Here is a 22,655-nt window from a genome sequence, read left to right as displayed (position 1 = left end):
CTCTGAATGACTCCGAGGTAGTGTTCCCACCACCAACCCACCTGGATTGAGCGATTTAGTTACGGAAAATAAACCTTTGTGTTAAGCTACTGAAATCTGGGGATCGTTTAAATCAACGATCAGCCTTTTAGAACCAACACCCCCTCTTCAGGGACCCCGAGCCCAGGAGTGCAAGGGTAATGGCATGTTCCATAGCAGAATGAGTTACTGGTGGGTCAGGGCTAGGACCAGTGTTTCCCAGCCACGGCCTGGGACAAGGGGGACACGCGCGATGACCGCACACTACAACTGGGCAACACCAATTCCCAAAAAACTTTATTGTTTCAAGTGGCAAAATGTTATCGGTCTCTGTGGGGCACCTGGCAGGGCGGAAGGAGACCTGGGGTGGGGCTGGGCTCCACCCATTACAAAAATCAAAGGCTTTTATAAAAAATGCTATAAATTGGTATCAAAAGAAAACCCAAGGGAGGCTGGAGGAGGAAGCAGGAGGGAGGCGGGCAGAGAGCACATGAGGAGGGACCAGAACTTTGGACCACTATGGACAGAATCCAGGCCGGAATCCAGGCGGGAAGGGAAGGTGAGAGGGGGAAAGTTGGGAAGGTGATACAAAGTGCATAAATGTGCCTCCCCAGACGCTCCTCAGAGGTGGAGGGGGACAGAGGCTGCAGCCTGGGACATGGGGAACTCCAGCCATCTCCTCGCCGGGAACCCCACAGGAACGGGCACTGCCTGAGACTGCCAGACGGGAAGGACCTGCACTGGGAAGGGAGAGAAGAGCTCAGGGGCGTCAACCATGGTGGGCGGAGATGCTTCAGCTTCCTTCCCCTGTGCCCATCCTTGCTTCCCAAGCTAAGCCCAGCTGTAAGGAAGGTTCCTGGTGAGTACCCCCAGGGGTCCCATACCAGAAGGGCTGGTGGAGCACACTCAAGCCAGCCCCACGGCCCAGGCCCACCCTTGAGCCCAGGGAGGAAGGCTGGGATAGAAGCTCTCCTTGGCCATCCAAGGCCAGACAACAACACCCTGTACTGGGGCAAAGCTGAGGGAAAGTCGAGGAACCCACCAAGTCTCTGGGGCTTGGACCCACCTGCCTGTTCCCAGCCCGGCAGAGAAGGGGGGATGGAGGGTGAATGGAGGGCCCCCTGTGTCCTCCAGGTCATGCCTTGCTCATGCCTGAACTTCATTCCCCAAGCCCAGGGACCTGACCTCACCTCAGTGACTTCTTAGACCTTCTTCTTCTTCAGCTTCAGGGCTTGTAGCCAATTGGGCGATGATCCTTCTGACCTAGAAGGCAGAGGGCAAAGGTCACAAAGCAAACCTGAGGAGGCTGAACAAAATGAGGAGTGGTAGGAATAGAATCCCCCGCCCCCACTCCTGGCTCCGCCCAGAAGAGACAGCCCAGGGTCCGGCTGCAGAGATAGGAACCCTGCCACCAACTTTAATACAGTTACTTTGGGGCATGTCGACCTCCCCCTCCCCCCTATGGCTTTGGTTTTCCTCTCCATAACGTGAGGTTTCCCTTTTTAGGCCAAAACGGTGAGGTCAGTTAACGCCCTGAGTTCAGGTCACCCACCCTGAGGATTTCTCTGGCTTGGGAGGTAACGCAAGGGGCTTCCCCAGCCCCGGGACCTTGCAGGACTTGGAGCGCTGGACCATGGACTCCTTCTGGCTCGCCTTGCTGTCTGCCGGCTCCCCCTCCTCAGTTGAGCGGTTCCGGGGGCGCAGCTTGGCCTGACAGACAAGTCCGGGTGCACACAGATGTCAGAGGGACAGGCAGGAAGATTCACCGGAAGAGCATGCAGTCCCCAGTCAGGCTCAAACGCCTCTGCAGTCCTTTCACCCAGATGGATGGGAAGTCACTTAAGAGCAAACTTCCCCAAGAGCTGAGCCCTGCCTTGCACGAGGCAGCCCCGCAAAGAGATACTGTTGAAATGAATTCAGGCTAACCGGGCTGGACAAAGCCAGACGTGACTTCCAGCCCTGTGCCTTTGCTCGTTCTGTTTCTCCGCCCGGAAGGCCTCCCACCACCCCGCCCTCCAAAGCCAACCCCTGTGCATGCCTCGAAGCATGGGCACACGCTGCAGGGGGCCCTCCCACTGCTGGGAAACAACTTCTCTCTCCGAACAGGCCCAGCCCTTATCTGTGCCTTCCCGCAACCCCTACACTTCTCCACTCGCCACACCTAACTACGGACATGGCTTTGTCCCCCACAACCCCATGAGGTTCCGGGACACAGAATAGCCTTGCTCCTCCTTCCGTCACACCTGGCACACAGCACGGGGTCTAGCAGGGCGCTCGCTGGAGAGCAGAATGAGAGGAGGGGTGGGAAGGAGGTGAGGGGATAAATAGGTGATGGAGAGAAGAAGGTGGGATGCAAGGTGACTGGATGGGTTCACTGACTAGTCAGATGGGTACCTTCAGGGCTGATGGGCTCAGGCCAGGAAAGAGGTTGACTTTCAGCCCCTTGGTGCCCAAGGACATCCGTGTCCGGCGGTTCTGAGGTTCCTCCACCACCTCCTCGTCTGAAGACGGCACCCGAGAAGCTCGCGGCTCTGCGGGGGCCCAGAGAGGGCTCAGCACGGACAGCAACCCCACACCCCCACCTCCCGGCACAACCCCAGGCAGCAAACACCACGTTGGCCCTACCCGTGGAGTCCTGGAACAGGCGTGCGTCCGAGTCGGCCACCTCCGACAGACCCAGGGTACCGCCGGGCCGGATGGCTGGGGCCCGGTGACCACGCTTGCGCCCCAGGTTGGCACGGCTCCGATACATGGCGCTGTCGAGGATTTCGGTGTCCTGCTTAAGACAATGGCAACACCACTGCCGTCGCCGCCCCACGGTCCTGCCCCGTCCCACCGGAGCCTCTCAAAAGCAGCTGGCTGTGAGCAGATCCCTCCTGCAGCCAGGAGACCCTGTTCATATGACTCACCCCCCACCCAGCTTCTGCCTCCTGGATGGAGGCCACTGAGAGCCCTGAGCAGCCGGGGGTTCCCAGGGACCAGGCTCTGGCTCCCTCCACCCTCGCCCCTCACAGCAGTACATTCGCTGCCCTGGGCTCACCCTTCACTGACCTCGATGAAGGAGAAGTCTTGACTGGGGGAGCTGGGGGGAGGCCCTTGGGGGGGCCGCCGAGAGGGGCGCGTCGGGCCCTGGTCACCCCGCCCGGCCCCTGCAGGGCTCCAGGTGCCGTCCACCTCTTCTGTCCGGCTGGCTTCGCCATCAGGCTGGGGCCTCCAGGAGGGCAGAGGGTCCCTGCCAGGTTCCGGGGGCCCCCCTTGGTCATCGCCTGCCATGGTTCCATCCTCTTCCGACGGGCTCCTCAGGCCCGAAGCCGCCGACTCCCTCCGTGCTGCGGCCTTGGAGCTGCCGGCAGCCAGCATCTCCCCCAGCAGGCCCTGGGAGCCAGAGGGCGGCGAGCGGGCCAGGCACCCGCCGGGGCTGCCAAGGAGACAGATCAGAGGGCCAGGTCACTGTGTGGTCACATTTCCCTCCCCCAGAGCCCCCCTCACAAGATCTGTCTCCCCCGCCCCGCAACCTCTCCCTCCTTTCCATGCTTTTCCCAGACTCCTTCAGGAAGGGCACGGTCAAGGCCTCACACAACACTGCACAGAGGGGATGAGCTGGGCCAGCCTGGCAGGTTCAAGTCCTGGGTCCTCCACTTACTAAGACTTTGGATGAGTCCCTTCACCTATAAAAGCCTCTAAATTTATAGGGTTGTTGGGGGTATGAAATGAGAACGTAGAGCCTGAGTCATAGTGCTTGGCATTCAGCGTGCGCCCCGTGCCCAGCAGCTATTGTTACTACTGCCACCGATACTGATGCCGTCCCGGCGTCCCTCCCGGGAGTACCCGCTCGGGTGCACACTCGCCCTGGGATGAGCCAGACACTGGCCCATCTGCCCACGCCACCCCTCCCTGTGCCCAGTCCCACAGAACACGCCAGGCTCCACAGACGGCTGTCTATCTGGACACGCTGTTCCCTCGCCAGGAAAGCTCCACCACCGCCCCCCACTCGCCCTCACTCTGGCTGCAGCTTAATTCCTCCACTGGAGCCGGCCTGCTCCGCTCCCCCAGCCACCGCCCCTCCTCGGCCCTGCAAGCCCCCGCCTCAGAGGCTGCAGTTCATTGTCTCCACTGCCAGTCTGTGAGCAACTCAAGGGCAAAGACACGGCCTCGTTTGCCTTTGCGCCCCCAGCACCTGGCCCAGGGCCTGGCCAGGAGCGGGACTAAGCAAATGTTTGCCCAGTGAATGAGAAGCTGGGTCACCTTGCATCTCAATTCAGCTTATGCATCTCCTGCCTGCTGCGCCCTCAAAACACAACACAAACACACGTGCACGCACACACACGCACTCTCCAACTCACACCTCTGAGTCCTGAACACAGAGGCTGGCCTGACAGCATTTAAGAAAAAGTAGGAAAGACACACTGCTGATTCTGGGACCTCAAGCAGGTCACACCCCTTCTCTCCTGCAAACTGGAGGTGATAATCACCCCTCCCTGTCCACCGGCAGCTGTGAAGATCAGTGAGGTCAGATGTGCGGCCAAGCACTGGGGACTGCAGAGCTTTCTGAGTCCTGGGAAGAGAAATCAGGGCACCCCCCTTCTGCTACCAGGTATGCTAAAGCTTCCCGAGTCGAACGTTAGCATGTGAGGCTCAGAGACTTCCAGGAACCCAGGATCCTCTGGACTCCTAGTCCTGTACACTCACCTCCAACCCTGCAGATTTTACCTCCTCCTCCCCAAGTTCCTCCATCTCCCCGGTCCACAGCCTGGGTCCCCAGAACACTCCTTCCTCAGCTCCCCTGGGGCCTCATCAGGGCCCCATCTTCCTTTCTTCTCCCCATCCTCCTCCTCAACCCCAAATGCCTTCCCAACCCCTCCAACACCACCCCAACTCCCTCTAGACCCTTCCTGGTCCTTTCTGTCCCCTCCCACTACCATCAGCCCCTCCACTTATAAGAGCCCCGTGCCACACCTCCCTCCCCCACCCTTCTTCCCATGGCTGGTGAGAAGCTCCAGAGTTGGGAAGGGTCAAACTTTCTACTCAGTCAAGACAATGAAACCAAGTCTCAGTGGATGGAAATGTTTAACGGAAGACACGCAACACCTTTTTGCGTCCTTTCCAGGTATGAAATCGCCTCAGTTGGTTATAGAATATAAAAATCCCTTGAGACAGACTGTGGTCGGCTTGTAAAACTACCAGTGTGTTCCTTTGGAAGTTTCTTTTTCAGCAACTGTGTGTGTGGAGGCCATCCATGGTCATGGCACCAGGGGTCAGGCTGCAATGTCCTTCAGGTTCTTAAACTGTTGCTCCTTCTAGGCCTGAAGACAGGCCAGGCGAGAAGCATCGTATTCCTAACCTCTTGAGAGACAATGAGTGCCACTAGGCGCTCCCCTCCCGACCTAGAATGGCCAAGGCCAAGAAAACAGAGTGTTCCTTCCTATGCCCCGGAGAGCACCTATGGCCCCTGGTCCAGGGCACCTGGAACTCCAGAGCCAAGAGGCGCACAGAACAGCCACTGTGCTCGCGTGGAACCCACCAGGGACCACCCAAAGACGTGACATGTGCCACTTTCTCCAGCACAGCCACAATACAGCATCACCAAGGAAGCCTAAAGCACAGGCAACAGAGTCACACACCTCAACGGTTACATTCCTCATTCAAAAAAGGAACTCAACCTGGATGCATGTCATAGTTCAATTAAAAAGAAAAAAAGAAAAGTAAAAATAAAAATTCACAATCCAAACAGCTGCTGTTTTCCAAAGAGTAAAAATCCTTGGGGAAAGCTGGTTCTTCCCTCCCCAGAAATTTTCTGACAGCCCGCACACCTCCCCTCCCACATGGGGATGGTGTTCCCCTTACCTGGCTCCAAAGCTGGAGGCCTCTCCTGTCTCCATTCCAGGGTCTTCAGGGCAGGTCTCCAAGGAAGGTGAGGAATCATCTTCGCCCTGGGCCTCTGGCCCACTTGTCTCGCCGACCCCCAGCTCCCTGGCCTCCATGGGGTCTCTGGCCTCCAGGCCAGGGCACATGTCAGTGTCCCTGAGGCCTAGCTCTGGGCACTGGCTGACTTCTCCCACGCCATGCTCCCTGGCTTCACTCAGGGCCCCAGAGAGCTCCACACTCCGGAGCCCCAAGTCCTGGGTCCAGTCCATCTGCCCCACTCCACATCCCCGCGGCTCCTGAGAAGCTCCAGTCTCTAGGTCACATGGCACCTCCAAATTCCTCAGGCCCAGATTGTTGCCCCAGCCCACCTGGCCCACCCCAAGCTCCCTGGAGCTGCTACCTGCCCCCATGGCCATGTTCCTCAGACCCAGGTCCGGTGTCCAGTCTGCCTGGCCAACTCCATGCTCCCTTGATTTAAGGAACTCTCCAGCCTCCACACCTGACCAGTCGGTCTGCCCCACACCACTCTCTCTGGCCTGGCTGTGGCCTCCTGCATCCCCGACCCCAGCCAAGTCTCTGCCCCTCACCCCACCATCAGAAGTCCAGTCCTTCTCCCCAACACCCATCTCCCTGGGCTCCTCGGACCCCCCAGTCTCCAGACGGCTGGCCAGGTCCACGTCTCTTAAGCCCAGGCTGTCCGACCAGCCCATCTGTCCCACGGCTTCCTCCCTGGCCTCACTTGAGCCCTCGGAACCCACACAACTGGACACGTCCAAGTTCCTGAGGCCCAGCTGGTCAGTCCAGTCCACGGGCACAGTCGAGTTCTTCTCAGGAGACACAAAGGGGCCACCTCCCATCTTGCTGGAAGGGCTCAGACCTGCACCGCTCACTCGGTCGTTGCCAATGATGCCAAACTGATAGCTGCTCTCGGCAGCCTCCATGCAGAAGTCACCGCCCCAGTCCCGCTGCCCGGGGCTGAAGACCGCCTCCGGCTGGGGCGCCACGCTGAGGCTGAAGTCGCCAGCCCAGCCGCGCTGCCCCGCTTCCCCATCTTCCAGGGCAGCATCGCCCGGGCCCTGGCCCCCTGCCTGCCGTTTCTCCTGCAGCCCTCCGATCTCCTGGCTGGCACCACTGTCCTGCCAGCTGTTCCCATCCCTCTGTCCCCGCGCCCCGTCCTGCAACTGGGGGGTGCTGGGTCTGAACAAGCCCCCCAGCTCTATCTCCACTGGCCGGTCTGCATCCCTGCTGGCCTCGCCCAGGCTGTCTCCTCCGCTCAGAATCTTCTTCTCAAACTCTTCATCCTGCCATTGGGTTTCCTTGGAGCTGAACCCGGCACTCAGGGCTCTCGTCCCAAAGCCTCTGTCCTGGGGGCTCGGGGCCACGGAGCTGCCACAGCTGCTGTAGTCCCTCATCCAGGCACTCTTCCCGAAATCCTGGTCCGGCTGCTCAGAGCCCCGGCTGCCATAGGTGCCAAGTGACGAATCCCTCTTCCCAAACTCCTGGTCCTGCTTGTCGGCATCCTGGCTGCTGTACCTGCCAACGTGGTCCTTCTTGCCCGCTTCCTGGCTCTCTTTGTCTGCCTCCTGTCTGGCATAAGCCCCCAAAGAATCTCTCTTCCCAAACTCCCAGTCCTGAAGGCTTGCATCCCGACAGCTGTAAGAACCCAGTGAATCTCTCTTTCCAAATTCCTGATCCTGGAGTTCCACGTCATGGCTGGAGTAGGCGGCCTGGGAATCCCTCTTTCTGAACTCCCAGTCCTGAACATCCGTCTCCTGGCCCTGCTGAGTGCCAAGTGGGGTGGGCTTTCCAATCACCCGGTCCTGGGCCGCGAGCCCCCCTGGGGTGGACACAGCGCTCCCATCTGGGCTGCCGACCTCCATCTCCTCATCGCCGATGCCACACCTGTCGGCCCACTCCCTGGCGCTCCCTTCTCCCACTCCTTGCCCACACTTGCTGGACCAGTCCCTCTCTCCAAGGCCTGGGTCCCCTCTGGGGCTCGCTGCCCCCAGGCCATAGTCCTGAGAAGTATCTTGGCACCAGCTGGAAGAGCTAAAACTGCGGGGCTGTGGGTCTGCTGTAATCCCAAATTCACTCTGCAGATCCTTCTGGGCCCAGCCAAGGAGTCCCTGAGAATCAGAAAGAGAGAAACAATGCTTAGAGCCAACCCAGAATGAGAATCAGCACTGTCTGGTGCCCAAGAGCCGCACTTTGGCAACCGAAAGCCTGCATTTGTATCCCAGCTGTGTGACCTTCAGCAAATCACTTAACCACTCTGGGCCTCAGGGTCCTCAGCCTGCAACAGGGGTCACTCCTACTGCATGGGCAGTTAGGGAAGATTAAACAAGATCACTGAAGCCAAGTACTCAGCATAGCGCCAGGCGCAGAAGGAGCACTCCACAACAGCAACCCATACACAATCAGTGACCCTAAGGTCATGTTTACAGACTTTGGGCAACACTTGGCTACCTGCCAGGCTGACTGAGTGGTCATCAGAGGGGGGTGGGGTATACTTCCCTTGGGAGAGAACGAGACACAAAGCCCCTCCACAACCTCCTTTCCACAGCAAGATCCCCACCACCACCCCAGCCGGTCTAGACCCCATGAGCTCCTAGCCCCTCTTTCCCTAAGAAAAGCACCCTCTGCCCAGCCTTCCCCAGAAAGACCTCTCAGCCATCCCTCAGTCCCTGGCGGATGGGGATGGGCGGGGGTAGTAGACAGGACAGCCAGCCTCTGGCACAGGGGCAAGACCCAGCCAGGGCTCCCTGCAACCCACACCCCATACTCCCTGACTCACTCCAGAGGGCGGGCGAGCCCTGACCTCCGGGCTGCGGAGCCTGCCGGCCTCATCCCGCAGCGCCGCGTTGGCCAGCAGCCTCTTCAAGATAGACACGCTGGGCTCTCCATCTCCAAGTCCGGCCATGGTCCCTGCTCCCACACCCGCCCGGGCAGCAGGGTACGGCGGGCGCCCGAAAAGGGCAGGGCCGCTCCCCTCGCCGGGACCTGTCCGACGGCTCTGGCTCCTCTGGCCCCAGGCTCACCCTGGCCCCGCTGCCTCTAGAGCAGCTGCAGCGCCAGTGGCCCCGCCCAGAAGCCAGTTGAGTCACCCACATCCCGGGACAGACACACCTACGGCAGGAGCCAGCTTGGTCTTAACTCCTTCCTGCTCCTCCTCTTCCACCCTCTCCCCACAGAGGTCCCCGGCTCCTCCTTCCTTCCAGCCCCACCCCTCCCAGCCCAGGCTGGGCTTGAAAAATACATTTCAAAAGCCACCTGGACCCAAGCCCTTAAAATCAGAGGCATCTTGGTAGAAGAAAGGGCACTGGGCCCAAGCGCAGCCGCCAGCTTGCTGGGTAACCTTGCGCGGGCTCCGCCAGCTCTGGGCCTTGGCTGCCTGTGGACAAGGCAGGTCTTGTGCTCAAAGGCAATAACCTTCCTAAAAGCCAACACTCACCAAGCGCTGAGGAGAACCAGGGGCTACTGTCACTACTTTACAAGGACCACAGCTCGTGTTGTCTTCGCAGTCGCCCTATGGAGTAGTTACCCCCATTGTACAGATGCAGAAACTGAGACACAGGCAGGAAAGTGACCGGCTCAAGGTCACCCCTGGGCAAGCAGCAGAGCCAGAAGGTGAGCCCGGGCCATCTGGTTCCAGCGCCCACCTCCAAGTGGCTAGGCTCCGTCGCCTTTCCCAACACTCGTCCTAATTACAGCCTGAACACACCGTTCGTGCCAAGCACTGAGCACGGTCCACATCCCACTTTACCTGCGGTGCAGCCCTGAGAGGCAAGGGCACCTTCCCAAAACCGCTCAGCTAGTGGACGCTGGAATCGGATACAAGCTCCTGCTAAACCCTCAGCAGCACCCCGTAGCCCCTGCTGCTAGCTTTGCTAGACTGCACAGCTGTGAGGGGCATGTCCACAGGTGCCCTGCTCACAGCTGTACCCCAAGCTCTTGACACATAAAGTCCGCGCTGAGAGAACAAAGCCCACCGAAGCCTGGCTTCTAGCCCCTGAGGCCCCCACCCTCCTTGGTCCCCTGTCCTCACCTCGGAGCAGGCACTTGGGGTCTGTGTGTCCTTCAGCTCAGACCCAGCTCCGCGCCGCGCACTGCCAGCATTGGGTGGTGGCGAAGCCAGGAGGTCATCCAGCCAGCGGGAGCTGCTACAGGGGTCTTGAGCCTCTGTCCTGGGTAGGGCAGTCTCAGCCCGGGCCAGGGTCAGAGCCTCCTCCTCAGCAGGCAGTGCCTGCCCAGGGTCAGGGGTGTCAGCAAAGAGGACACAGGGCTGGTCAGGGGGTGCTGACTGCTGCTGCCCTATGACTGGCTCCAGAACGGGGAGGGCGGCCTCCGTGGTGACCAGAGGGAGCAGGGACTCCTGTCCGGCCAGGGCCTGCTGCCCCTCGTACCTCTCCTGTGCCTGCAGCAAGGCCGGTGCAGGTGGGCTCCCTGTCGTTGGCGGAGGCCCGAGGGGGACAGCTGGGAGTGCAGGCTGACTCTCCCCATCACCCTTTTGGGTTGGGGAGATGCCCGAATCCTCCATCTGCTCCCAGGAACCAGGTCTTCCTTGTCCCTCTGGAGCTGACCGGGCCCCTCGCCCCTGCTGGGTCACGCCCTCCCTAGTGGATGCAGCCCAGTCAGGAGCCTCAGTGGCCCCAGCCTCCGCAGCCTCAGCCTCCGCAGCCTCAGAGGCTTCGGTGATGGGGGAGGGGGGTGGGGAGTCCAGCCTCCACACCCCTAGACCTGAAGGCCGGGCGGGGAAGGTCCATTCAAAGGACTGTGACAAGCTCCAGTTGGACTCTGTCCCACTCTCAAAGGGACGATCCAGGGCCAACTGGCTCCCCTGGCTTTGGGGCAGGTCAGCCAGCGAGCCCCCCAGCTTCTCCTGGTCTTGGCTAGGCAGCCGGAGCACACCCTCAGAAAATCGGCGCTGAGCCAGGCTGGTGGGGCAGAGGTCTGCGTCACCCCTGGCCACCTCCTCGCCAGATGGGAACGTCCGATCGGGATCAAGGGACTCACTCCCCTCCATCAGGGGCCGGGGCAAGGCGACTAGAGACTGCTCTGGGCTGTGGCGCCCCGAGACCTTCTCCACAGGAGGGCTGCCAGGTCTGGGGGCCTCTGGGACTCCCCAGGTAGGGAGCCCTGGGCTAGGGGCACGGCAGGAGCCCTCCTCGGGCAGGGCCACTGTTGGGGATGACGGAGTCACAGGGAGGAAGGGAGAAGGCCCAGAAGCTGAAGGACTCTGAACTTCTGGAAGATGAGAGCGGCGGGGGGAGCTCTTGTCGGGCGAGTGAAGTCTGGGAGAGCCAGGGGCTGGGCCCGGGACCTCAGCAGGAAGGCCTGAGCTGGTGGACCCTCCATTCTCTGAGGTGGGGCCTGGACTTGAGGGGACCCGGGGCTTGGAAACCTGCAAGAGAAAGGTCGAGAGCCATCACTCACCTTCAGGTGGGTAGGGGAGGCCCCTGCCAACCCAACAGACCACAGGTCAGCTGCTTCATCCCACTCTCCCTCCACAGACAGGAGGAGAAAAAAGGGGTGTCTCCCAGGACAGCTGGGAAAGACCCCAAAGATTAGGTTAGAGCTTCTTCAGCTTCTCAGGGTTCTCAGACCCCTTCCTTAGACCCTCTCCCCAGAAAAACACATAGTTCTATCCACATATGACCCACACCCTGTCACGTGGTTCAAACACTCCCACCTACCCACCCTAAAGCCCATCGAAGGACCCCCTAAGTCCGTGGTTCATGGTCCAGAACGCTGGCTTTATAAAGGGAAATGGAAATTTGGGAATCTGACCGTCTGGGCATGCGGGGGCTCTGTCTCAGAGCAGGACTTCAAGCCCAGCACAGGGGGAGAGGGGGTGCACCTGCCCACCCTGCTCTGTGCACCCACAGGTTCTAGCGCTGCCCAGAGAGCAGGCAGGCCTCAAGCTCCAGGCAAAGGCACTGGGGCACGTGAGCGGTCCTGGCACGGAGTCACCCGGCACTGCCTCTCGTAAGCTGTAAGCCCTCCTGGGTGGCAGTCACTTGGCTTCCCTGAGCCTTAGCCTCTCTCCCCTTCTGTTCATTGGGGCTAGTGGCAACAATGTCCCTCTCACAAGTAGGTGGAAGAGTAAGTAAGATTTGTGCACGTGGCCTCTTGGGACAGGACTTACAAAGAACAGATACTCTGGGACGATGGAGCGGAGGAGGACTACGGTGCAGGGGAATGCTGGGGGCCGGGGGGGGGCAGGCAGGGGGGCAAGCAGGAGAACAGAGGGGCACCAGGCACTGGCACTCCTTCACTGCTCTGCGTGTCCTGGCCCAGATGAGAAGTGAGACCTGTTCCGTCTGATATTTGCTCTCCTCAGAGGTCACACTCACTTTGCTGTCCCTTCTATGGGGCTGTGGGCCTGGACAGAGGAAGGCATGTCCTGCTGGCTCCTCAAGGCCCCTTCCAGTCCCTCCGTGTTCCCTTCTCTCTACAAAGCTCTAGCTTGAAAGCTCAGGCTCTCCTATTAAAGCCCCTTCGGGTCCCTCATGCCCCGAAAAGTGTAGGCCCCAGATCCCTGCGACCCCCAGCACTACCCCTGCCATAACCCGCGGTGATTTCAGTCAGCCCTTCCAGCAGCCTGGCTCCACGGTTCGGCCTCTACTTCTCTGACGACTGCGGCCGTCTCTCCCAAGACTTTGTCCTTGTCCTTGCCCACAACTGCAGCCCTCCAGGATCTCAGCTTCGAGTTTCCCCCTCCCCCACTCCCACCTCCAGTCTATCCAGGTCCCTCTTCCCATCCCCCCACCTCCCTCAATCCTTCAACCCCTCTGGGAAGTACAGTCACAAACCCTCCCTCCTTCTCACCATCTCCCGGTCCCCTTCTGCCCCCATGTCTCTCTTTACCGCCATAAAAGTCACTTTTTTACACAACTCTCGACTCCCTCCTGCATCCTACTGTTCAGTCTGTTGACATACTGCCCCCAAACGCTCCGGGGCAACGCTTCCACATCTTGTCTCCTCTAACCTCAGACACCTCCTCCCTCCGCCTCTCACCTCTCTCGGCTGCGGACCTCAGAGGCCAGGGCAGAGAACAGCCACACCCCGCTACCTGACGTGAGCCCAGATCCTGAACTGTCCTTGCTCCGGGCTAGAGCCAACCCCTCCTCTCTCTCCTGCATCATTGATTTTTCCTCCTCTCCTGGATCATTTCCATTAGCACACAAACTGCTTTCATTTCTTCCTCCTTCAAAAAAGAAAAACACCCTTGCCCTGACCTCTCTCTCGAGCTGCCTAACCCATTTTCTTGGACACACGGTCTACATGCACTGTCCCTCTCCATACTTTTCCCCCTTCCCTCCTGAGGCCACCCCACACAGGCTTCTTTCTTCGCCTTGCCACCTGACTGCTCGCGTCGAGGTCACGATGTTCCCCTGTAGCGAAGTCCCATTTTCAGCGCTCACCTTCCTTGACCTGCGAGCAGCATCTGGCGGCTGATCTGCCCTCCTCCGGTCCTGGAAGCGGCCTTCTTTCGGCCTCCAGGACTCCACCCTCGCCAGCTTCCCTGCCACCTGGCTGCTGCTCCGTCCCGTCTCCTGGGCTGGGTCCTCTTTCCCCCAGTGCCTCCCCTCCTCACTCCCCCGGCGACCTCAGCCAGTCTTAATTCCCATCTGTACGCGGACGAGTCCCTGAAACTCCGGACTCAGTCAGCTGTGACCTTTCTGTGTGGATGTCTGAAAGGCACCTCAAACTCAACTAATCCAGAAGCCAACTGCTCCCATCTCCTCCTGTCCTGCTTCGCCCCTATAAGTGCCCATCTCACTACAGGGGAACCTCATGCTTCCGGCTGCTCAGGCCAAAAGCCCTGGCATCATCCTTCATTCTGGGAGCTCTCTCTTTCTCTCTCTCTCTCTCTTTCTCTCTCTTGCTCTCTCTCTCTGCTATCAATCTATCTGCAAATCCTGTCCTCAAATCCACCTTGAATGTCCACCCAGAGTGACCGCTTCGCACCACCTCAGCACAGCCCACCTCCAGGGCCCGTCACCTCGCCCCAGGATTGTCCCAACACGGGCCCGTGCCGCTGGTCTTAGCTCCCTGCAACCAAAGGGCAAGGGGACTCTTTACAACTCCCCTCTAAACCCCCAAGCAGCTCCTGCCCCTCGCTCAAGCCAAGGGCCTCCCACCATGCCATCCGTCATCACCTCTCAATACTCACTGCCACCCAGCTCCTCCCCAGTCACTGCGATGCAGACAGCCTGGCTTCCTTGCCAGGAAGGTACCACGTCCTTTGTCCTCGCAGTTGCCTCTTCCAAGAATGCTCTTCTCCAAACAGCTACATGGCTCCCTCCCTCACCTTGTTTGCAGAGAGGCCTTCCCCAGCTACCCTCACTCCAGCTCTCTCTGCTTCCTGGGGTCTCCCCAGCACTTGTCTGACTACATATCTGCCAGCTCACAGGGATCTCTGGGTTCACGCCAGCCTCTCGCACCGGAAGATGAGCCCCCAGAGAACAGGGGTGGCGTGTGTTCTGCTCTCTGCTGTTTCCCCAGCACCTGGCTCAGAGTAGGCGCTCAGTTAGTATTTGTTAGGTGGATGAACAGAGTCAGGTCTCTACCACTGGGCAGATGGGACAGCCTCGATGAGCAAGAAGGGCTCAGTGGCTCAGGAGAGCAGGCTGACCATCCTCCCAGCACACTGTGTGGAGAGGGGGGATGTAACAGGAAGCCCCCGAGGAAGGTCTTTTCCTCGGCACCCTGAGAAGGCAGCTCAGGCAGGAGAGCACTAGAGTCAGGCAATTCAGATCCCGCCTCCGCCCGTGGATAAGTTACTTCATCTCTGTGAGCTCCGGCACCCCAACCTCTCACATGGGGCCAACAGGGCCTACTAGCCTGAGTGGTCATAAGGATTACGTTAGTCAGCGTTCCGGGAGCAAGCCCCGCACACAGTAGGTGCTTGATCATGGCAGTTGTGATGGACAATGACTCTTGATAACGTGCAGACTCTCAGCCTAAACCACGCTTATTCAAGGGCACTGGCCTGGGAGCTGAGAAATCTGAGTCTCAGGGCCAGCCCTTGGGCAAGTCACCTCCTCCATGACCTTCAGTGCCCCCATCTGAACTACAAAGAGATAAAACAGATGATCTCAGATGACCCCTCCAGCTCTAAAATACTATGATTCTGATTCTTCACAGGAGGATAACTCACGTCAGTAGGTGGCTCAGGGCCGGCAGGCTGAGCCAGGTCCCCGTTGAAGGCCTGGTCCAAAGCGGGGCTCCTGGGAGGGAGAGAGACAGGAAATGGAGACACAGAATTAAGAAGCTAGTCATAGAGGAATACGGGGACAGAGCTCTCTGATAAGAGTCTGCCCAAGTGACTTTAACAGCACCCAAGGTTAACTGCCCCCCCTCTGCACTGCGCCCTGTTGGAACCACTGCGACAGAGAAGCTGGACCAGACAGAAGGTGTCCCAGGAGACGGTGCCTATTCCCTGCCTGCGCATCCAGGGGTAAAGTCCCCTAGCCCCTTTAGAGAAGCATCCTGGAAGCCCAGACCCCCCTCAAGGATTCCCTGAAAGATAACCCTTCCTGCTCCTATCCCCTAAGGGGTTAATGTTCTCCTCCAGCCAGGGAGAGTACAGCTGGTCTGGCTGCCCTGCCAATACTTCTTGAAGGATCGCAGGGGGGGGGGGGGGAGGGGAAAGAGTGATTTTCCAAGGCTGAAGTTGTTCCTCTTCCGCTCTGCTTAGAGCCACGGAGGGGAGGACAGAGGGCTGCACCCAGCCTGGGAGCCCTGGGACAACGAAGGGTTAATTGGGAGCCCTGCCTTCCAGGTACTTTCAGGTGAGAAAAGGGCAAGGCTGGAGGGCAGGGTAGGGCAGAGGCCTCCAGCTTTGGGCTCCGTCCCACAGCAGCCCTGCCCTTCTCAGCAGCAGGGGGGGGAGGGCAGCCTCTGGGCCCAGCAGAGCCACCCAGAGAGAGAGAGCCCGGGTGCCAAAGTGCCTCCCGCGGGCTCTCCTTGCCGATGGCTTCTGTGCAGCTGGTAGAACCTCAGCCTCTTCCTCCAGGGCCCTGTGCCCACCACCCCAAGAGGCTCCTCCTGGCCAGCTTTCACCCCGGCAGCAGCTCTGGAGAAGTTCACATGCAACAGTCTCCAACCTGGCCGTAATCTCTGCTCGGTGACACTAGCTGGCCTGGTATCAAGGTGTGTTCACATCGTATCTCTCCCATCAGATTCCTACCGGGCAGGCTGTGCCCTTCTCATCCTGACACACACACGCATCAGCACCTGGCACACTGCACACACAGTTACGGGCACATGCTTTGGAATCAAAGCAGAGGAACCATGGGAAGTCACTTTTGAATCTGTTTCCTCCTCTCCTTTTTCAAATTTTTTTTTTTAGAGAGAAGGGAAGGGAAGGAGAAAGAGAAGGAGAGAAACATCATCAGTGCATCTCGCAGGCACCCCCAACCAGGGGGCACAACCCACGCATGTGCCCAGACCGGGAATCAAAGCAGAGACCTTTTGGTTCGCAGGCCGATGCTCAACCCACTGAGCCACACAAGCCAGGGCAGTTTCCTCATCTCTAAAACAGATCTAATATTCTCTTCACTAAACAGAATAGCTGTGGATTTAAATGAAGCAAAATTCAGCTCCTGGTATGAAAAAAAATAAAGTTCCATACTGTGCATTTGAATTCTACCATAAACACACATCAACTCTGTCAAGAAAATTATAATCTTAAAGAGAATATAGTCATAAAGCCGTCTGCTGGCAGAAAGCTTTGTGACTTAGACCACAGAGTCTGCTCACTCTCACAGCACACAGCTAACCTAAAAGTGAAGGTCACAGTCCCAGGTGGGGCCGCCCACTTCACCCTCCAGAATTCAACAACACATACAGCCTCCCACCCCTCACCTCTCCTCGGGGGTCTGGCTGTGCTCTTCTGGGCACACTGTGGGAGACTTTGTAGGCCCCTCCTGGGACCATCCCCTGGAGAGGGTTCCACCATCCTCATCCATGGGACCAGCAGCCACGCCATAGGTCCTGGGACCGTATCTTGAGCTGCCATCATAGTTAAAGGTGAGGCGGGAGCCCCAGAGGCGATCAGGGCTGGCGGGGACCTCCTTCCGTGGCTGCTCCATCTTGGCTAGGATCTCTTCCACCGTGGTGGCTGCAAAGCGCTCTGAGGCTGGACGGAAGGGGGCAGGAGCCTTCCGCACACCCCCTGGGGCAGCACAGCGAGCCGGAGGTGTCAAGGGTGGCATCTCTTCTTTCCCAGCCTCCTCTTTCCCAGTCTCTCGGGTGGCTTCTCCTCCAGTACAGGTCTCAGCCATTGGTCTTTGTGCAAAGGGAAGGGGACGCTTGCTGCCACCATAGGGCTGGGGTCCCGCCAGCATGTTCATCTTCCGGGCAGAAGGCAACTCGGCCAGGGGACCCCGGGGGGGCCGAGGCCCAACAGACACCAGCAGGCCGGGCTTGGCAGGCAGGGCTGGCTTGGCAGGCAGGGCCCGAGGTTTCGGCTTGACAGGGGGTTTGGCCCGAGGGTCACCTACCAAAAGGAAAGGGTTGGTTGGAGAGGCTGTCAGACCCAGGAAACAGAACTTTATTCCCCACCCTATTAACTCAAAATGTTGACAAACTTCTAGGAACAAGCCAAAGGTCACCTCTTCCATGAAGCCTTCCTTAATTTTCCATACACATCCCAGAAGCATCTTTTCCTATCTCCAACTTCCCAAAATGTTTAGCCAATTCCTCCTATAAGCTAAAGCTATTTAAGGACCCAGCTGGCACCTTATTCTTCCTTGTACCCTACTTTGCATCTAACACATGTGCTTAACCAACAAATGAATGAATGAGCAAAGGAGCCAATAAATAAATGCCTACCTACCCATATCAAGCACTCAGCCCAACATTTCCCCAACCTAGTCCTGTCCTCTTACATGACACTTCCATCCTACCATCCACAGTAACCCTTTTAGCCCAGCTGAGCCTTCCCATTCTGCCTCCGGCTGCCCTACCCTCAGTTACACGCCCAGGCCACCTGCCCACTGTCATCCGGTGTGTGATGAGGAATGCAAACTTACTATTGACCTAACCCACACCGAAGTATATAAATCTGCTACAGGGAAGAAACAAGACCAGGAACCTACCTTCTATATAAAGCATTCCCAAGCCATATAAAACACCTTCGAATTACTCATGGACACGGCCCTTCTAATAGAAACCTCTATCACCCACTCATTCAGCTCAGCCTAAGAAAGGAGTCTAGACAGGGGCCAGGAGGCCTGGATTCAAACTCCCATAGGCGCACATCATTTCTCGTATAGGCCCCACTCTCCTCCTCTTAAAACGCTCGGCTTTATCCACAGCATTTCAAAGGTTAGCCTGTTCTGATCTGCTGGAGATCTATGACCTCCAACAGTTCTGAAGGGTCTCACCAGGCACCGGGAACCCTTCAAACTTTCAAACTCATGGTGCACGTCCTCAGCACTCCCCCCTCTCTCCCCCCTCAACAGAACCGTCACTCAACACGCCTCTCCAGGACACAGTGGGGGTTCAGCCTCTGCCCCTTCCACCGTCCTCTCAGCCACCCCACTCCACCCTGCGCCCATTGGCACCTACCTGGCTCAGAGCCAGCAGATACCAGCTCCTCCTCCATCTCCCGGGGTGGTGGGGAAGCCATGGCCGTGCCTTCCCTGAGAGCGGACACTTTCATCACATGCAGCAGGACCTGCAGGAGAATTGGGAAGCAGAGGGGTGTGAGCGGGGCTGGCCGAAGACCCAGGAAGAGAGAGAGAGAGAGAGAAGGCAAGAGGGTTGGGCCTCGGCAGCAGGCTTGGCCAGGGGAAGTCTGCTTCTTCCAGCAGAGGCAGAGTGTGGGACAGGAAGAGGGAACTTCAGAGGGGGTGGGGAGGTCAAGGGAGGTCCCCAACAGCCTATCCCCAACTCCTCCCAGATCACTCTCCAACTCTTGTCTCCTAACACCAAAGTCCTGGAGCTTCAGGGAGCTGGCCACCCCTCCCTCCCCTGGTGAGCTCTCCAAGACACCCCACTTACCGTTCCCAGGGCACCCCTGGGTGCAGCAGCCCCGCTAGAGGTACCTACTCAGGGACAGAGCAAGAGGGGCCCCAAAGTCTTGCCTCTTCATGAATCACCTCAAGGGAGACGGGAAAAACCCGCTCCTCCCCAACCTGGGGCTCCGCCTCACTGCCTGCCTCCCCTTTCCTGCTCACCCTCCTTCTCTCCCTCCCTCCTGCAGCTGGGAGTGGTTCCCTCTCCCCCCTCGTCCCCCTCCTCCTTCCACATCCCTGCCCCACTCCCACCTCCCTCAGAGCTGTCTCATCCAAACACGGAAAAATAAGGAATAAGAAGTAAACATCTGGAATACATTTTTTTTTTTCTTTAATTTCTCAATTGCTTTGGCTTCAGCTCGGAATTTGATGAGGTAAAGCCAGGGCCTAGTCCTGTTGCCATAGCAATGGCCTCCCACTGGATTTCCAGAGCCGCGCCAAGAGGAAGGAGGAGCCGGCCCAGGCCTGGGCTGGGAGAATGGGACAGGGCTTGAGAACATCCGGGTGGGGTGGGGGTGGGGGTGGGGGTGGGGGGGTGGCCTGGGGGGGAAAAACTCTCTGGGGTTCCCTCTTTTAGGACAGTCAGGGTAGGACAGCCACAGCCTATGAACTGGGGATACAGGGGCAGCCCTCACTAGCCTAGTGCTGGGCTCAGGGGTTTTGAGGGGCAGTAGAAGAAATTTTAAACCAAGTGATAGAGCCCTGCGGTAGAAGCCAATAGGTGTCCCTCCTCTAAGCCCTTACCAGGTGCAGGCTGTGGGTCTGATTCAATGCTGGGGGGTGTCTACCACTTTCTAGCTGTGTGGCCTTAGGCACAGTGCTTACTTCTCTAAGCTTCAGTCTCCCGGTGTGAAAAGTGGAGTTACCAAAACTGTTGGGAGGCTTCTGGGAGAAGATGCAAGCAAACCGCTTAGCATAATGGCTAGCGCGCAAGTGCCCGATAAATGTTGGCCATTATTAGTACAATTCCATTCAGTGTCACCAATTAGCTAACATCCTTGGTAACCACCTCTTCCTCTCCACAGACAATCCCTTCACTCCCACAGGGCCCAGTCCTGTCACCTGTCCTTCAGACACTCCAGCACCTCCTCAGTTCTCATCCTTGCTCCTGAAGCACTATCCCACCCACAACATCCCTCCCCCAGGCTCTCCAGCCTAGCGGACAGAGTCCAGGTCCCTCTTGTTCCAAAGGAAGGGGATGTTTCCTATCCCCTGGTATGCACAGAATCCCTGAGGACAATCTAACCCCCTCCAACCTTCAATGGGTGCTGCCTTCCTCAGAGTCACCCAACTCCTGCTGGTCTGGGAAGGCAGCACCAAATCCAAAAAGGGCCCTCTGATGCCCAGCCTTTGCAAAACCCACCCAGGGCCACCCCTCACCTTTGGCCCTGCCCCAGCTTTTTGCAAAGATGGAAGGGAGTAGAGAGAAGCCCAAGACCATCAGTTCCCCTGGTCAGCCAACTTCCACAGAGCACTGCTCACTGTGGGTGGGTGAATAACTGTGCTGAGCCAGCCCAAGTGTGTGTGGGGGAGGGGGACATGATAGAAAATATAAAATTAAAACACAAGATTGTTTCCTTGTCCTTGAACATTATTACAAGGAACATGGTGTGGGTGGTTAGAAATGGGGATGAACTGGCCCAGAACCTAAACACTCTTTCATCTGGGGGACACCTCTGCAGTATGAGGAGGCTCAGCCATGAAGTGCAGGCTCTGCTTCCCCAAATTGAGGAGGTGCCACAGCAGCTCAAAGGCCCCTGCCAGGAAACCCAGGTGCCCAAGTCCGTAGCCAAAAGCTGCAGAATCACAGTGGCTCTGAGCAATCCCCACCCCAGGCGTCAGGGGGAAACTAGCCCACCCCCAGGGAGCAAAGCCTGTCGCACGGGTTGGGGAGAGGTGGGTAGCTCCAGCCCGGGCAGGGGCCTAGAGAGACATCGAGGCAGCACGGGTCGCCCCGGTGGACCCTAGGACCTCTGGCCGGATCCGGATCCAGAGAGGTCGGCAGGGACAGCACAGAAACTGCTGGAGGGAGGGCCAACAGGAGGAGGGAACAGCCCTGGGCAAGGGGCCGTCTGGAGGGGCCCAGTGGGAAGCTCTGGACACAGAGGGGACGGCATCAGCCTAAGAGGAGGAGGAGAAGGGGGTGGAGGTGGGGGGGGGTAGGTGGCGGAGAGGGAGGAGTGGGGTGAGGAAGAGGAGGAGAGGGAGGAGGAGGAGGAAGAAGAGGGGGCCGCAGAAGTGCAAGACCCGTGCGCGGGACGTGAAGCAGCCGGCGAAAAGACGAGGGACTGGGTGGAGGCGGACTGGGGTGGTTGGGGGCGTGCCGAGAAATCTGGGGGAGGGGGCTAGCACGAACCCGGGGAAGGGGGAGGCAAGGGTCCCTCTAACAGCTCCGCCCGCCCCCAGCCCCGCCTCAAGTCCGCGCCCCTTCCCCCCTTTCTTCTGGCTCAGCCAGCACGAGCTCCAGGCCGTGCACCCGCGGCCCCCGCGCACACGCGCCAGCTCCCGCGTGCTTCCCCTCCCTGCGTGCCCCCTGCTCCCTGCTCCCTCCGCACCCCCGGCCCCTGCAAACTTTCCCAGTCACCCCCCCACCTCAAGCCAAGGTCCTGGCTAGAAAGCGCCCACTCCTCCCATGCCTCTCCCCCGCCCCCAACCCTGGACCCCGCCCCCTCCTTCGCCCTCCTGTCCTGACCCGCGCACTCACAAGCTCCCCGGGGATCCAGCTCAGCTCCGCTCCGCTCGGGCTCGGCCAGTCTCCGCCACCACCGGCGCCGCCGCTGCAGCCGCCGTCACCGTGGACCTAGCCAGAGCGAGCCCCGGCGGGGCCCCGCCCCCAGCTCCGCCCAGGCCCACACCCCCGGAGCGCCTCATGAATATCCATGAGCCAGTGAAAGCCTGGAGTGGGAAACCCGTGCATTCTTCGCCGGTCCGTATGCAAATAACCGCAGCCCAGGTACTCAATTATTCATGAACCTCGCAAAGGAAGGGCCCGCCCCAGGATCAGACGCGGGTGAAACTGACGCAATTCAGCCGTTAATAGCGATCGGGCAAAATGGCCACCGAGACGACTGCCTAGAGAGGCGGACGGCCCGCTGCTCGGGCCCAGCGGCCTGAACTGATTGCAGCACCATAGAGTCAAGGCGAGAAGGAAGGTAACCACTGGCGGCTGGAGAGACTTCCTGTAGCCGACACCTGAGAGCCCCTGCAACGTGGCCGGCCCACGTGTATCAGTTCAGATTTAGAGCCACCGTGAGGAAGACTGGAAGCTGTTTTCCTCATTAGCTCCTGTTATGCCCGCTTCCCAGATACAAATTCTTCCCATAACTTGGTGCACCTCTTTCCTGCACCCCGATCAGACTGTGCCCCCACCCCCATCCCGCTCATTCTCCCAACTCTCTGGGCTCAGGTTTCCATTCTGGTTGCAGTCAATCCTGATTCCATTACCGAAAGCCTGGCGAGACCCTTGACTCACAGGTGAGGAGGGAGGGAGCCAGCAGCCGCCTCCCCCTCGCTTGGCTAATGGAGTGGAACTGTGAGAGAGACTCCCTAATCAGATCAGCTCTCACTTCTAGACTCTCAGGTGGCCCATCCCGGCAGACGAGGGTGAAAGCCAATGCTTATCCAGCCGGGAACAGAACAGGATGTACCCGAAGACCTGCTTCCCGGCCGGCCAGCAGGGCCCTGCCCAGTCAGAGCGGTGTGGTAACCACCACCGAGAACAGCGAGAGCAGTACCACAGGGAGA

The 22,655-nt window shown here is 58.9% G+C and overlaps 1 protein-coding gene across 4 annotated transcripts; it reads right to left on the bottom strand.

Moving 5' to 3' along the window:
• Window positions 1-293: 293 nt before the first annotated feature.
• Window positions 294-21,738, bottom strand: CNOT12 (CCR4-NOT transcription complex subunit 12). 4 transcript variants are annotated; one of them, XM_090261291.1, is made up of 13 exons: window positions 21,616-21,738; window positions 18,463-18,571; window positions 16,756-17,389; window positions 15,047-15,116; window positions 9,929-11,284; window positions 9,335-9,409; window positions 5,863-8,009; window positions 3,070-3,436; window positions 2,644-2,794; window positions 2,413-2,549; window positions 1,571-1,728; window positions 1,209-1,281; window positions 294-758 (listed from the first exon to the last, which is right to left on the bottom strand). In XM_090261291.1, the coding sequence occupies exons 2-12, from the start codon at window positions 18,554-18,556 to the stop codon at window positions 1,221-1,223; spliced, it is 5,250 nt and encodes a 1,749-aa protein (XP_090117417.1). In that variant the 5' UTR covers window positions 18,557-18,571; window positions 21,616-21,738; the 3' UTR covers window positions 294-758; window positions 1,209-1,220. The 4 variants fall into 4 exon arrangements, with proteins under 4 accessions (XP_090117417.1, XP_090117400.1, XP_090117409.1 ...); XM_090261274.1 differs by having other exon boundaries at window positions 294-753; XM_090261283.1 differs by lacking the exon at window positions 21,616-21,738 and adding an exon at window positions 18,898-19,021 and having other exon boundaries at window positions 294-753.
• Window positions 21,739-22,655: the final 917 nt, after the last annotated feature.

The sequence above is a fragment of the Furipterus horrens genome, unplaced genomic scaffold (genome assembly GCF_987537825.1).
Source record: "Furipterus horrens unplaced genomic scaffold, mFurHor1.1.pri manual_scaffold_2, whole genome shotgun sequence".
Taxonomy (NCBI): domain Eukaryota; kingdom Metazoa; phylum Chordata; class Mammalia; order Chiroptera; family Furipteridae; genus Furipterus; species Furipterus horrens.
The sequence above is the reverse complement of the archived record's forward strand: the minus strand, read 5'-3'. Positions and strand labels throughout refer to the sequence as shown.